The following is a 13,090-nucleotide window of genomic DNA, read 5'->3' on the forward strand; positions in this document are numbered from 1 at the left end:
AAGGTGGATTATTTACCCACCTTTAGGTGTTCCTGTGCACCAAGAGATGCAAATGTTGCAAATGTTTCTGCCCTGGCCCCTTCTCCCCTAAGCACACACAGGGGCTTTACCTGGCTGAATTTCATGGGATGATGCAGCACCAAAGATGCTGCTGGGTGTTCAGAAAATGAGTTTGTTTTGCAGCTGGGCACAGTAACGTGGTGAGAGCTGAGACAGTATTGTATAAATGATGTTTTATTCTGAAGAGAACTATTTACAAAAGAAGTAGAGCATTGTTTTTACTAAAAATATGCCTTTATAGATTTTTATAATATGTATCTTATAAAAACCATACATTTATTTACATGACTGCTACATACAAAAATTACAGCACTGTGGTATATGTACATATCTATAGGTACATTCTTTCTGCTTGTCCCTGCTGTGTGCTTTTTCCCTCTTAATCCAAGGGAATCATTGCTGCAGCACCCAGACACTTCCTTTCTTGGCTTTTTGGTTCAAACAATCTTGCTTTTTATAGCCGAGTGGGGAGTAGAGATTTTGCCTGATGGAGAGGCATATCTGGAATCTACCATTCTAAGTAGGACAAGTGCATGTGGCCCTGCCTGCAGCCTCACTTCCTGCTCTCTCTGCAAAATGACTCTGTTGTCAGTAACTTTTTGATTTACTGTTCATCTCCATGGCAAGTTGCTGATCTAAGTTTCTATGAAGATAAAGTGCTAGTGACTTGCCTTCCATTTACATTTGTTCCTTGTTTACCGTTGCTTCCCTTGCAGAGTTTAGGAAGGGGAGACTGATCCCTTTTCCCTCAGGCTAGCATAACAAAACATTTGCCCAAACAGTCACCTGTTACCTGTGGGAAAGTCCTTTGTAACCTTAATCTCAGCAGGCATCTCTTCTCTGTGCAATATTTGAACAGTGACTGTGCAGCACTACTGTTTTATTTACCATTATCTCAAAAGCAAGGCTGAGGGTTGTGTTTAGAGCTGCTGATCCCACTCATTAAATCTCCTTTGGGATCCTGAGTACCTGCTGGATTAATGTGCTTCCTCCATCTCATCTCCTGGAGCTGATGTGTCCTTTACACCGTGGATGTGTCCTGGAAGAGTCAAGTGCCACAAGTGAAGTGTCTTCCAACCAGCACTGCAAGGCTGATTCCAGGCTGTGCCAGGACGGAGGTGAGTGTGTTAATGACAGCACAGAGTGAAGCAGTGGGGACCTTGTTAAAACACAACATGACAAACACGGGTGAGGTTTTTCAAGACAGAAGACAAAACCTAGCTGCTGTGTTAAGGCAGTTTCTGTTCCTGTGGAGTAGCAGCTCAGCACAAGGAGGTCTCCTTTGGTGTGTTGTCCAGTTCATTACACCCAGTTCTCTTGTATCTCTGGGTTTAGTAGTGCAACTAAGTCTTTAGGGTGAAAGGGCTTGTTTGAAGAAACCATACCCAACTGGCACCTTAGAACATGCAGACTTTCCTCTTGCAATCTCTTCTGTCACTCTTGTTAAATAAATAAAATTGCAATGGGATTAAGGATTCTCATGGAATGAAGAGATGGGCTGTGCCTACCCCTGCAACTGATTGAGTCACTTTCCTCAGCAAAGTAGCAGAAGGCACCTTTCTTCATCTTGTTACTGCATCTTTGTGGGGTAACTTAAGGCCCTTGCCTTAGGATTGCATCCATCCATCCATCCATCCATCCATCCATCCATCCATCCATCCATCCATCCATCCATCCATCCATCCATCCATCCATCCATCCATCCATCCATCCATCCATCCATCCATTCATCCTCACTGGGACAGAGTTCCACACAACTGCTGGGCATGTGGCTTGAAGAGAGCTGGGTCTGGGAAATGACAACTGACAGAAGAAAGGTCCCTGAGGACCGAGATGTTCACGGGGCTCTCTTGTGGTAGAGCATCGTTTTCACAGGTGTCACAGGTGTCACTGGTGTCACTGTGTCACTGGTGTCACGGGTGTCACTGGCACCCAGGCAGCCACACCTCATTTTGCAGGATCCAAGGCTGGGGTAATGCACATGGGTGTGACTGAGTCCTGGCAGCAGGAGATGCTGAGCACGTGCCTCGTGTCCCTGCCCTATCCAGAGTCACAGTAGAGGCAGGATGGGAGGATGAGGACTGAGAGCAGGTGGCACTGCCCTGCAGCCCTTCCCCTTGCTTGCACAAGTGGCTACAAGCAGATACTCAACAGCTGAGCATTGCCTAGAAAGGAGAGGCCAAGGTTCAGTTTCCTTCCCTGCCTGTGAGGCTCCTGATGCCTTTCCCCAAAAGCATCAAGCTGTATTGGTGGGGCTTTGCCCAAGCATTTCCTGAAGCAAGCTCTGCAATCCAGGGTTCATTGCTTTCATGCAGATGGGTTTCACCACTCAGCTCTTCACTATCATTGCCAATCTCAGAGCACTCTGCTCCTTGCAGCCCAGAGCTGCCTTAGTGCAAGATTGGTCTCATACCAATGTGGTGGTTTCATGTAACAAGGAACTACAGGAATGCTGAAATCTTCATAGGCAGAAAGGATATTTGTACTGAGGTATTATGGATGTTCTATCCCACAGGGAAGCTGAATAACACTAAAACCCAAGCCACCAGCCTCTTACCTGCTGCTTAGAAGGTGTTTGGTACCTATTTTAGCAGGAAGCTTGTTCCTGTGAGTAGAGATAGCAGCTCCCTGTGGGATGGTGTGTTAGCACCGAAGTTGCTGAGCAGGGCAGAGCTGAAGGTGCAGCCAGCTCTGTCTGCTGTGGGACAGTGTAGGTGGTGGCCTTTTGAAAGCAGCAGGAAACAAACTGGGGCCTGCCCGTGGGTATTATGAGCTGGGAGAATGTGTGAAAATTGCATGACAGCAGCAGGACCTCTCTGAACTGAGCCCGGTGCTCCTCACTGGCTCATGATGGTAGACTGATAAAAGAGAAGAGCTGTGAAGTGCCCATCCAGTGCAGAGGGCAGGCCCCTGCTTGAGTATTGCAGGATTTCCAGCACTGCTTTGTGCTGAAATACACCAAAAAAGCCACGTTCCTTCTTGTTGATCAAGTTGTGCAAAGCAGGCTCTGATCATCTTTGATCCAAAGGACCTTTGGCTCACTAAAGGGCTGAGTAGCAACTGACCCACAGGCAGGGACAAACACTCCTTTCTCTCAGGCCACAGCCAGCATTACTGCATAGGGCAGAGTAACCTGCAGGCTTTCCAGAGCTTTGCAGACACCCTGACAGCCTTTGGCTTCAGTGAAGGCAGATGCCAGTGTGCTTTCTGAGGATCGAGTCTGCCAACCCAGTGTCAAAGACTGACTGACATCATTGGGAGTAGGCTTCCAGTGAATTATTAGTTAGGCTTTTGGGGGCCTATCCAGTTAAAATGACAGTTTTCTTACTCTGTCTGGGAGATGTGTATGGCTTTGGGGAAAGGTGTGTGACTTGCTGAAGCTCCCAAACTACTTTTGGCCATTGGAGGAACAGCAGGTGCCCCAGGACTGAACATGCACAACTTTTATCCAGTCTGTAATCTGTTGTAGATGGTCAGTCTCCTGGGGAGAAATCTGTGTAGCTACAGCCTACAACTCTTACCTCTAACAGGAGGGAGCTGGAGAGGACAGTGACACCACCTATCTGTCCCCTGCCCTGAGCTGTGAGGAGCCTGGATCCCAGCGAGGGTGAACGGCCACACAGAGCTCCAGGGGAGATGGTGCCCAGGCAGGAGCTGCAGTGAGGGCTCAGCTTCCACCACGGAGAAAGCTACATTTGTCAAAACATGGTATTGCTGGGGCCAGAGTGACTCCAGTCTCAGTGGGATGGATGAAGGATGTCACAGCTGCCAGGGTGATACAAATGGCTCCCTTCTGTCCTCTTGCATTCAGCTCTCTTCTTTCCCTTCTGCTCGCTGTGACAGAAGTTCTCAATCCCCTGCACCGCTCTGTCTTGGGGCTGCTTATTTCCTTCTCCAGCATAAGAATGCTTTTAAGACAATCAGAGAATTCTTCACAGCAGAAACTGGACTGTGTCAAAGCGCCTAAAATATACCCTGAAGTTTATCACTTCACGTATAGAATAAGAAAAGTTTCTCTCTACTAGAAGAATCACATTGTCAATTTGCAAATCTCCAATTCATGTAAACATTTGGTTCAGACCAGGTGCGGTGTAAATAGTGCAGAGTCTCAAGGGTTAACTCCTTTGCCCCCTTCTTTTTTACTCAGTGAATCAGACTCGGGTCCATCAGCAAGCTGGGCAGCTGCCCCACTCCCCATCTTGAAGCAGGAATTGCTGGAGAGTTTTCTCTTTTTCAAATTAATTTTTCTTGAAAAAGGAGAAGAGACGGTTTCCTTCGGCCCCGACGGGCTCGTCCCCCTGCTGCTCCGGCCTGGCCGCGGGGGAGGGCCTGGCACTCCGCCTGGTGCCACTGGAGAAGGAATAAGCAAGCTGGCTCCATTCCTTCGGGTGTTTGTCCATCAGCTGCTGGTCAATGACCCTGTGCATGTCATCCTGCAGCAGAGGGACAGGACAGGGCCGTTAGTGGCAGCTGATGCCCAAGGGGAGCCGGCGCGGGGCGGCTGAAATGGGAATGGAACGTGCAGTGATGAGATGGAGCAGGGGTGAGGGAGCGGGGACAGGTCGGTGTCCCCACCCCACAGCAGGCTCAGCTGTGCCCGCTGCCATGAGGCAGGGAGTGAGGAAGATCAATCACACAGTTCTGAGGGATAAATTGCTCAGGTGGTCTCTTACAAGAGCTCTGTGCCACCCCTAAGCTGCATTTCTCTGTTGTCTGCAGCCTGCAGATGTCCCCTTTGGGGAGAAATAAATAAGAACAAATGCAGCTGAAAGCAGAGGCCAGAAGAAGGACAGAGATCTGTGCTGAGCAGGTCTGTGTGCACAGCAAGCGACAGGCAGGGGTGGCACAGCTGCTGCATGGCCACTGTCACTGGGGCTTCTTTGGGGAAGGTGCCGAGGGGCTGGGGCAGGTGTGGGCCCACCAGATCCCTCCTGGGCTTTGCACCAGACTCACCAAACAGAACTGAGCTCGTCCCTTAGACCCCCTCCTTCCCCTAGAGCCAGCACAGCAGTGGGAGCTCTGACTGACAGCCCAACGTGAACTGTGGCTTTTCAGATGTACCAGGAATGCTCTGATTTCATCCATGTTTGCAGCACAGTGAAGCTCCTTTATACAAAATAATTACCCAGTTCTGTTGCCACTAATGATGTGCTAACATGTTCCTTGAAAACCTGGCTATAAATTTTACAGATTTTAAACTTTCAGATGCATTGCTTCTCCTATAATTGCTACAGCTTAGTGAAAATCTGTGTACACAAACTAGCCCCACAGGAGGAATCAGCTCCTCTCCAGCAGTTTGGTCCCTGACTGGGGCTGAGGACACTGTCAGGTGAGAACAAGGATACACTGGATGGGTGGAAGTGCTGTTCATTCAGCACCTGGTGAGGGCAGCCTGTCAGGGCAGTCCCAGACTGAAGGGAAGGTGCTGCCCTTACCCAGCAGGTGCCCCAGCTGCTCTGGATTGGAATCAAATCAGCCAGCTGGGACTGGAAACTTAATAATGGCTGATCTCTTGTTGCAGCATTTTCTGCAGGGAAAAGGATTGATAGCCATGACCTGGGCCTGAATTTAGTATGGGGGCTTCGCCTGTGGGAGCAGGAGGGTGCAGAGCTACACAGACTGGGGAAGCTTTGGGTCTTTTTAGAGCAGGGCTGGAGAGAGGAAAGGCAGAGGGAGAGTTGAAGAGGTTGAGGTGAACATCAGTATGAAATATCAGTGAGACAGGTTTCCAGAGCTGAAGCTGCCATGTGAAAATGTACAGCACTTGGGATTTTGAAGGCACCTCTTCTGCTAAATGAAATAGGTACCCAGGCTCCTGCATGGCAGATCTGTGTCCTTGACTGACCATACAACAAGGGATGAGAAGGATTTATATGTATATTGTTATATATATATCTAGACACAAAAATATCATATATATATAAAAATACAGTATGCACTATTGAGAGTGCACTGCATTGGATCCCTGTCTGTCAGATGTGTGAGTCAGAGAGAAAAGCACTTGGATGGGAAGGATTTTTTGCTTGAATCCTATTTTACAGGCTGTATGATTATGTCCTTAGAGAACACTGTCATCTTGTTGACAGCCCTTGGTGAAATGCAGACTAGAAGTGTGCAAAAGCAAAATGTTACCAGATTAAAGCGTCCAATTATGCCCAGCGAAAGCAGAGATTTTTATCCTATTTTATCAGAAACTTTTCTCAAACTCCTTTGCAAAATAGTCCCCAAAATACATAAATCACCCCACTTGTTTTGTGCCTCTGGCTGAGCTGCTGTTGAGGGGACATGAGGTGGCTGGAAACTTTTTTGCTGCTGTGTAGTAACACCTCAGGTCAGTATGTTGGAGGCAACTTACTGCCATGAAGTGGGCCTGAGCCTCAGCCCAGAGAGCTGATGGGAGCAGGTCTGGGGTTGCTGTGTTACTGCAACAGGACCTGTTCTTAACCTCTAAGCTGGGTTTATTCTAGCACTAAGTAGGCCTAACTTTATAGCACCCATCCAGACTGAACTTGGATCCAGACAGCTCCTGTGCAGAGCAGAGTGTCACTTACTGGACAGTGAGGCTGAGAAGTAAAATCCCAGTCTGTCTTTCAAGAAGCTTTCCAGATACTAAAGATGTGAATGGAGAGGGTTAATAAAACGTGCACCTCAGCCTGGCTTTGCCCGTGGTGCCCTGGTAAAGCCTCACCATGGGGTGCAGGATGCTTCCCCTGGCTGCTGCTGGGATGGGGGGTGTGGGCAGAATACTGGTGGGTGATGGAGACCCCCACTGGCCCCTCTTGCCAGATGATGGTGAGGGCAGAGAAGGATGTGGGTGATGGTGGCAGCAGATGGAGAGGGGATGGTGGGTATGGGGAGCTCACCTCAAAGGCAGGAGGGGTGTACGACTAAAGCTGTTGGTACAGGAACTGAGAAAGGCCACTAGATCAGAAACCAAAGGAGCCAGATAGTAAAAAGCCCTGAGGAAGCAAACTGTAAGCAGGAAAAAGAAAAGAAAGAAGAAAAGAAAAGGGAAAAAAAAAAAAAAAAAGAGAGAGAGAGAAACGAAAACACAGTGGAGTTGAAACAGGAGCGAGGTTGTATGGGAAAGGTTTCTACTGGTCAGGCTGGTTTTTAGCAGAGCAGGGGGCTTGCATGATCTGCAACAAATCACTATAAATGGCACAGACCTTTTCTCTTGAGTCTGCTCTATTTTCTGTTGAAGTGGCCCTCCCTTGGTGCTGGTTTTGGGAGGAGGCAGCTTTGTCTGCTCACAAGAGTTTTCCCCACTGACCCCAAGCAGAGCATCTCCAGGGCAGCTGTGGAACTGCCATGACTTTGTTTTTTCACCTTGGTGAAGAACTGGAATTTTAGCTTCTCCTTCTTGATGGATCTTCAGAGTTTATGCAAACAGTGCAGCAACAATTAGCACAACCTCGTTCTCCCACCTTTCTGCTCCATGATGGAAATGCACAACTTGCTGTGCCCACGTGTACCAGGGTGTGCCTGCCTGGGGACACCTCCTGCATGGACCCCTCCCCACCCCAGGGCAGAGCAACATGCACATTTCCCATGTGAGGCACAGTCAGCTTCTCCATTTTAAATGAGTTTAGAGCTGTAGAATTAACTGCTCACAGCCAAAAGGGTTGGAGCAGGGAGGGGCAGCTCCCCCCACACCTCATGAGCATCGCTGGCTCCTGCAGAGCCAAAACCCAGCTCCCCCAAACACCCAATCCATGGATGCTCAGACAGAGAACAGGACACACCCACAGGAGGAGGGAACAGTCCCCTTCAGGTGGCCCTGGGGTCACGTCTCACCTGCCAGGCCTCCAGCTGCTGCGAGAGGTTCACCTTCTGCTGGATGGCATCCAGGAGTTGGCTGTTGAGGGACATCATGTCGATCTTGCACTTGGTCAGCTCCACCTCCACCGCGTTCTTCCTGCGGGCACAGAAATCCAGACATGGCACCTCTTTCTTCCTAAACAAAGAGTCAGGCATATCTAAACAAATCTACCATTTATGTCTTTCACTGGCAAGTCCCCACATCCTAAGGTGTTCATCTCTGTTGTATTCTGAACAATCTATTAATCTGAAGAGTGAGACAGAACTTTTGACATCTTTATCTTAAAACCAGCAGATTTCTGATAAGCACACTGTGAAGAACACTGAAAAAAAATCAGGTACACTGCTGTGCAAGGTAATAGTGTGCCTGGATAATGTGCAAGATCTGCCAACAAAATGGAGATTTAGAACAAGGCAGAATCTATATTCAAATGTTTTCTCTTTTTCTTCTGTTTATATGCATAGAAAACAAATGATATGTGCTAAAAATCAAATGACTCGTGTCTGATTGCTCAATCAATAAATTGCAATATAAAACAAACATAAAAATCTCTTAAAGAGTACAATTCTGCTTTCCCTTGGGACTTGATTGAAGGAAGAATCAAAGGAAGAAATTAAAGAAGAGAGCTTATTACAGCATATACTTTTTAAGAACTGTCAAAATTATTTGAATTAAATGTTAGGCTTTAAGGAAAGCTCCCAGTTTCAGTGTTGTCCCAGCCCTTGGGAACACCTCTGCTGCATTTCTTCCCAGACATTTGGTGGCCATTGAGCATGTCATGCCACAGACAAGGTTACCCAAAGAGCCCCAAATGCTCAGTGGCTGAGATGTTCCAGCTGCTCCTTGCTTGTGGAAAGGAATTGTCCTGCAGGATGGAGCAATCTCCTAAGCTGCCCAAGCTGGGAAATGCTGCTCATCATGCTGGGAGCAAACAGGTGAGCACAAAGCTTAAGTTTTCAATTAACTGCTGTGTGATAGGAAAGTGTAACATGACTTGCTGGGAACCATCTTTCCTTGCAAACATTTTCGAGTGAAATAATTGCATCTTATTAACTGTAGCTCATTCCTTGTCTCGTAAAAGCTCCCTTGTGCTCCCCTGCAGAAGAGCAATTTGGGAATTTGTGTTTATATTCCAGGTACTAGAACATAAACACAAATATTCCAAGGTACTGGTTGCTTAACACTTCCAGGTGTTACAGTCCTGGTACTGGTTGCTCAACACTTCCTCTGAAAGGATCCTATTTTCCTATTGCTTCCCATGTTGCCAAACTTCAGCTTCAAGCAAAAATTTTCCACACCAGATGTCTGCCTCGGGCAGTGATTTTATTTCTGTTCAGAGTTAGGGATTTTTGGGGGGATGGGTTGAACAAAAGCAACTTAACCCTTGGGCTGTGAGGTGGGAAGAAAATCACGAGTCTCCTCAGGCAGCAACCAGCCCACTCGGTCTGGGAGGGATGTTTTCACTTCAGTGACAAGATGCTCTTGTCTGCTTTCCCTTGCTGCCACTCTCTGCTCCTTAACCCCCCTCACTCGTGCCCCATTCCCGCGGCTCCTGCACTGCAGGACAGCCAGCCCCAAATACTGGTGCTTTGTCCAGCAGGGTCACAGTGAACTGGAGAAGCTGTGCCCTTCCACCGAGGGCTGTGCTCTGAGCACCTGAAGCAGCCTTTTGTTCTCTTCCCCGCTGCGGGTTGGATGTTTCCAGGATTGATGGCAGCGGCAGTGTTGCCATAGCCACGGCACAGCCAGCAACCCACAGGCACCGGAACGTCACGGCACACAGCTGGGATGCTCCTGCTCCCCGCCAACAGATGGAGGTGTTACAGAGGACAGCCGTGGCAGCTCGGTAGCCAGCCAGCCCAGCAGGGGCAGCAGGGCCCATCGAGCCACTGATAAAAAGGCATGGTGAGGGTGGATTTAGCTCCTGCACCCTCAGAGGTGCAACCCTCTCCTGCTCCTCCTCTTGTCCAGGGCTTTTCCCCCAAGAAGCTGCACTGGTGGTGTCCTGGCCCACCTGCTTGTGGAAGGGATTATCAGATGAATCTTTTCTAGCAGAGCATAGAGGGATAAAGGTGTCTGTCCCTCTCTTCAGGGCATTTTGGCAAGCCCAAGCACAGAGCTGAGGAAGGGGGATTTGGGGTATGGGGGAGCAGAACTGCACAGATCTCTAAGGAGAATGGGCAAAACAAAGAGCCAAACCAGTGGGTGAATCCCAAAAGGAGAACCAGAGAATTACAGGACTAGAGATGCAAAAATACCTTGGAACAGGAATGACTTAGGGAAGAAGCCCAGGCAGGCTGTAATGGGGATGGTCAGGAAAGCAGGGTTGTTTCTCTGGAATAGCAAAGGAAGAAAAATGTGACAAATAGGGCAGACCCAGGGTTTCCTTTTGGCTCCCTGAAGTCCTCTCCTCCTCACTGTGACTCACACCAGCCCTAGGGATGGCACAAACGTGATTCACAGAACGCTCCTAAATGCCCCCAGTCCAGCTGTGGGGCAGCTCTGCCTTTAGCATCTCCTGCCCTGCTCCCAGGCTCCTGGCAGCATTTCCCAATGCCAGCACTCCACAGCTGCTGTGGAGAGCAGGAGAAAGCCACTCCAGAGGCTTCTCCTGCCATGGCACTCCTCAAGTGCCGCCCCGCTGGCTCTGGCCGCTGGTGGCACTCACTTGGCGATGGCCTCGTCGCGGTCCCTGATGGCCTGCAGGAGCCGTTCGCTCGCCTCCTTGTCCTCGGCAGCGCCGCGCAGCCGGTCCCGCTCCTCCTTCAGCGTCGTCATCTCCACACTCAGCAGCGTCACCTGTGGGCAGAGGGAGGCTGTGAAACCCAGGGCTGCTCGGGAAAACGCACATGTGTGTGCGGGAAAAGCAACACGGGCCAACCTGCAGGCTGAGAGATCCCCTGGCCATAGAAAGAGCTGTGTCTGCTGAGTGGGGCTGTTAGTGCTGGTGCCACCCTCGATGCAAGGTGCTGAGTGACTCTGGGATGCTGACCTGGGCAAGATGTGTCACCAGGATGGCCTCAGTAACATGCAGAAACAGCATGAAAACTATGCAGGGCAGGACCCACCCGTGACTTTGCTGACACTATGGCATCACTGCTAAAATGCTGTCCCTCTCCAAGCAGTTTGTCTTGCAGTTTGCACACATCCTTTGAGTCTGCTTGTTATAATTCTGATCTTTCCGGGGTTAAATTATTGCTAACATAATTTACCAGCAAAAAATATTTTTTGAAGGGACCCTTACATCTTCTAAAGTAATATGAAGCTGTAGACAAAGGATGTGAAAATTCTCTTTCATACCATGGAAGGTGTTACTGGCACATCTTACAATTTTAATTAGACTTTAAAATATGTCTGGAGTCTTTATTAGTCTGAGAAATGATCTATCGTTTTGGTCCTGTGCAGAGTGAGTTAATAGGGTGTGAAATCATGCAAGGATTGCATTAGCACAGCTTCACAATATTTCATAAGCATTTAATTTCTTTGTCTAGGGCACACACATGCTCTGTTACACTACTCCACCACCCGGAAAGCCTTCCAGCACTTGACCCACCTCCTGCCTCTAAATGCAGCTCAGTAGTGCTTGAATCTTCAAAGAAATCTTTAAATAGAGGGCAGACAGTCAAAAAGGGCTGATCACATCCAGGGCGTGGGAGGATGTGCCGTTAGTGAGGCACGGCTGGGCCGGGGGGAGGAAGGTGTGAATGCACCCTGTCTGTGCAGAGACTCCCCATGGGACTGGGGGGCTGTGCTGGGGCTGCCAGGGAACCAGGGAGCTGTGCCAGGGCTGCCAAGGGACTGGGAGCTGTGCCCTCCCTCAGCCCTACATGGGGAGCACCTCAGAGCAATGACATGACAGAGAACAGTGGTGATGGGGTGATGTAAAAGGTGCTGAACACTTCTACAGAAATCCCAGGGGACAGAGGATCCAGAGGCCCAAAACATGGTGTTTGGGGATAGGTTTGGGATTTTAATTGGTTCTGCCTGGGCTTCAGGTAAGAAAGGGAGGAAACAAACAGGCAGAAGGTCTGAAATAGCTTCTGAGTGTAGACAGAGAAGGGGATGGCTCCTGTCTCCACCTGCTCACCGTGCTCTTGGGCAGGAGCAATGAATGTGTATGAGATGCCACAAGATCCTAAAAGCCATTTAGAAGCAGCTCCCCTTTGTATCAATACCAGTGCCAGAACAGAGGGATGAGGAGGCAGCAGAGCACTGCTTCCCCCGGGTGGACCGGATTTCCATATGCATCAATTTTCTGTAGCACAGAACAGAAGACAATGTTTCCTCTTAAATAGGTGGTGAGAGTAATTATTAACCTGCAGCAAGTGTGAGGCTGGATAACAGGCAAAAGCTGTGGGAGACATGTACTTGCTGTGGGAGGCTGGAGTTCCTCTCTGAGAGCTGCATTTGTAGCTATGCCCCATCTTTCTTCACATCACACAGAGGTGTGAGAAGAAAACAGAACTGCAGTCCTCCCTTTGCTTACTAAATATTCAGAGCTTTGGTAGCTGGGGACCCCTAAAAGCAGACCCAGGGCTCCAGACTTGCAATCCAGGGCTGGTCTTCTGGTCCCTCCTGGCTGGAGAGTTTGGGGAGATCAGACAAGCCTAAAATCTGTGAATAAGTCTCTAAAGGTCTCTGTCAGCAGTGCCAGGTTGCAGAGGTCGAGCCCTTATCTCCATCTCAGGTGTGTTCAAGGGCAAGGGAAGCTTGTGTGTGGTGCACAGGACTGCAGCAGCACAGCCAGTGTCTGGCTCATGTCTCACTGGGGGCAGAAGGCTGGATTTTCAGAAGTGTCTTTTGTGGTGGCACAATGCTGAGAGGAACAGTTCTAGGGACAGGATGGGCTCCAGGGCTGCTCCCCTCCCACACTCTGCCCTGATCAGCTGCTGTGGAAGCAGGACATTTCCCACCCTTGCACACATGCAGCCACCACTGCCAGGGTATTTAATGATGCTCTCCCTCTTTTCCCTTTGGTACCACGGTGGGAGCTCCCACAGCCCTACACAAGGCTGTCAGACCCCAGGTTGTGCTGACTTTCTGAACAGGGGTGTGTTTTCCTATTTATTCTCCAAAGGGTACAGCACTACTGGGAAGACCAGACAAGAACATTAATCCCATTCCCTGCTCCAGTGCAGTTGCTGCTGCTTCTGCTGCAGCCTCCAGTTCCTTTCCAGCATCTGGAGTCTTGTTCCACAGAGACAAGGA

The 13,090-nt window shown here is 49.3% G+C and overlaps 1 protein-coding gene across 1 annotated transcript in view; it reads right to left on the minus strand.

The window, feature by feature from the left end:
* Positions 1-224: 224 nt before the first annotated feature.
* Positions 225-13,090, minus strand: part of BICDL1 (BICD family like cargo adaptor 1) — a 48,894-nt gene continuing 36,028 nt past the window's right edge. The window contains exons 8-10 of the mRNA XM_059863615.1: positions 10,551-10,681; positions 7,858-7,978; positions 225-4,493 (exon numbers count right to left, since the gene is read on the minus strand). Of these exons, the coding sequence (XP_059719598.1) occupies positions 4,299-4,493; positions 7,858-7,978; positions 10,551-10,681 (447 nt within the window). The 3' untranslated portion in view covers positions 225-4,298. The remainder of the gene's footprint in view (positions 4,494-7,857; positions 7,979-10,550; positions 10,682-13,090) is intronic.

Source organism: Haemorhous mexicanus, chromosome 19, assembly GCF_027477595.1.
Source record: "Haemorhous mexicanus isolate bHaeMex1 chromosome 19, bHaeMex1.pri, whole genome shotgun sequence".
Classification (NCBI taxonomy): Eukaryota; Metazoa; Chordata; class Aves; order Passeriformes; family Fringillidae; genus Haemorhous; species Haemorhous mexicanus.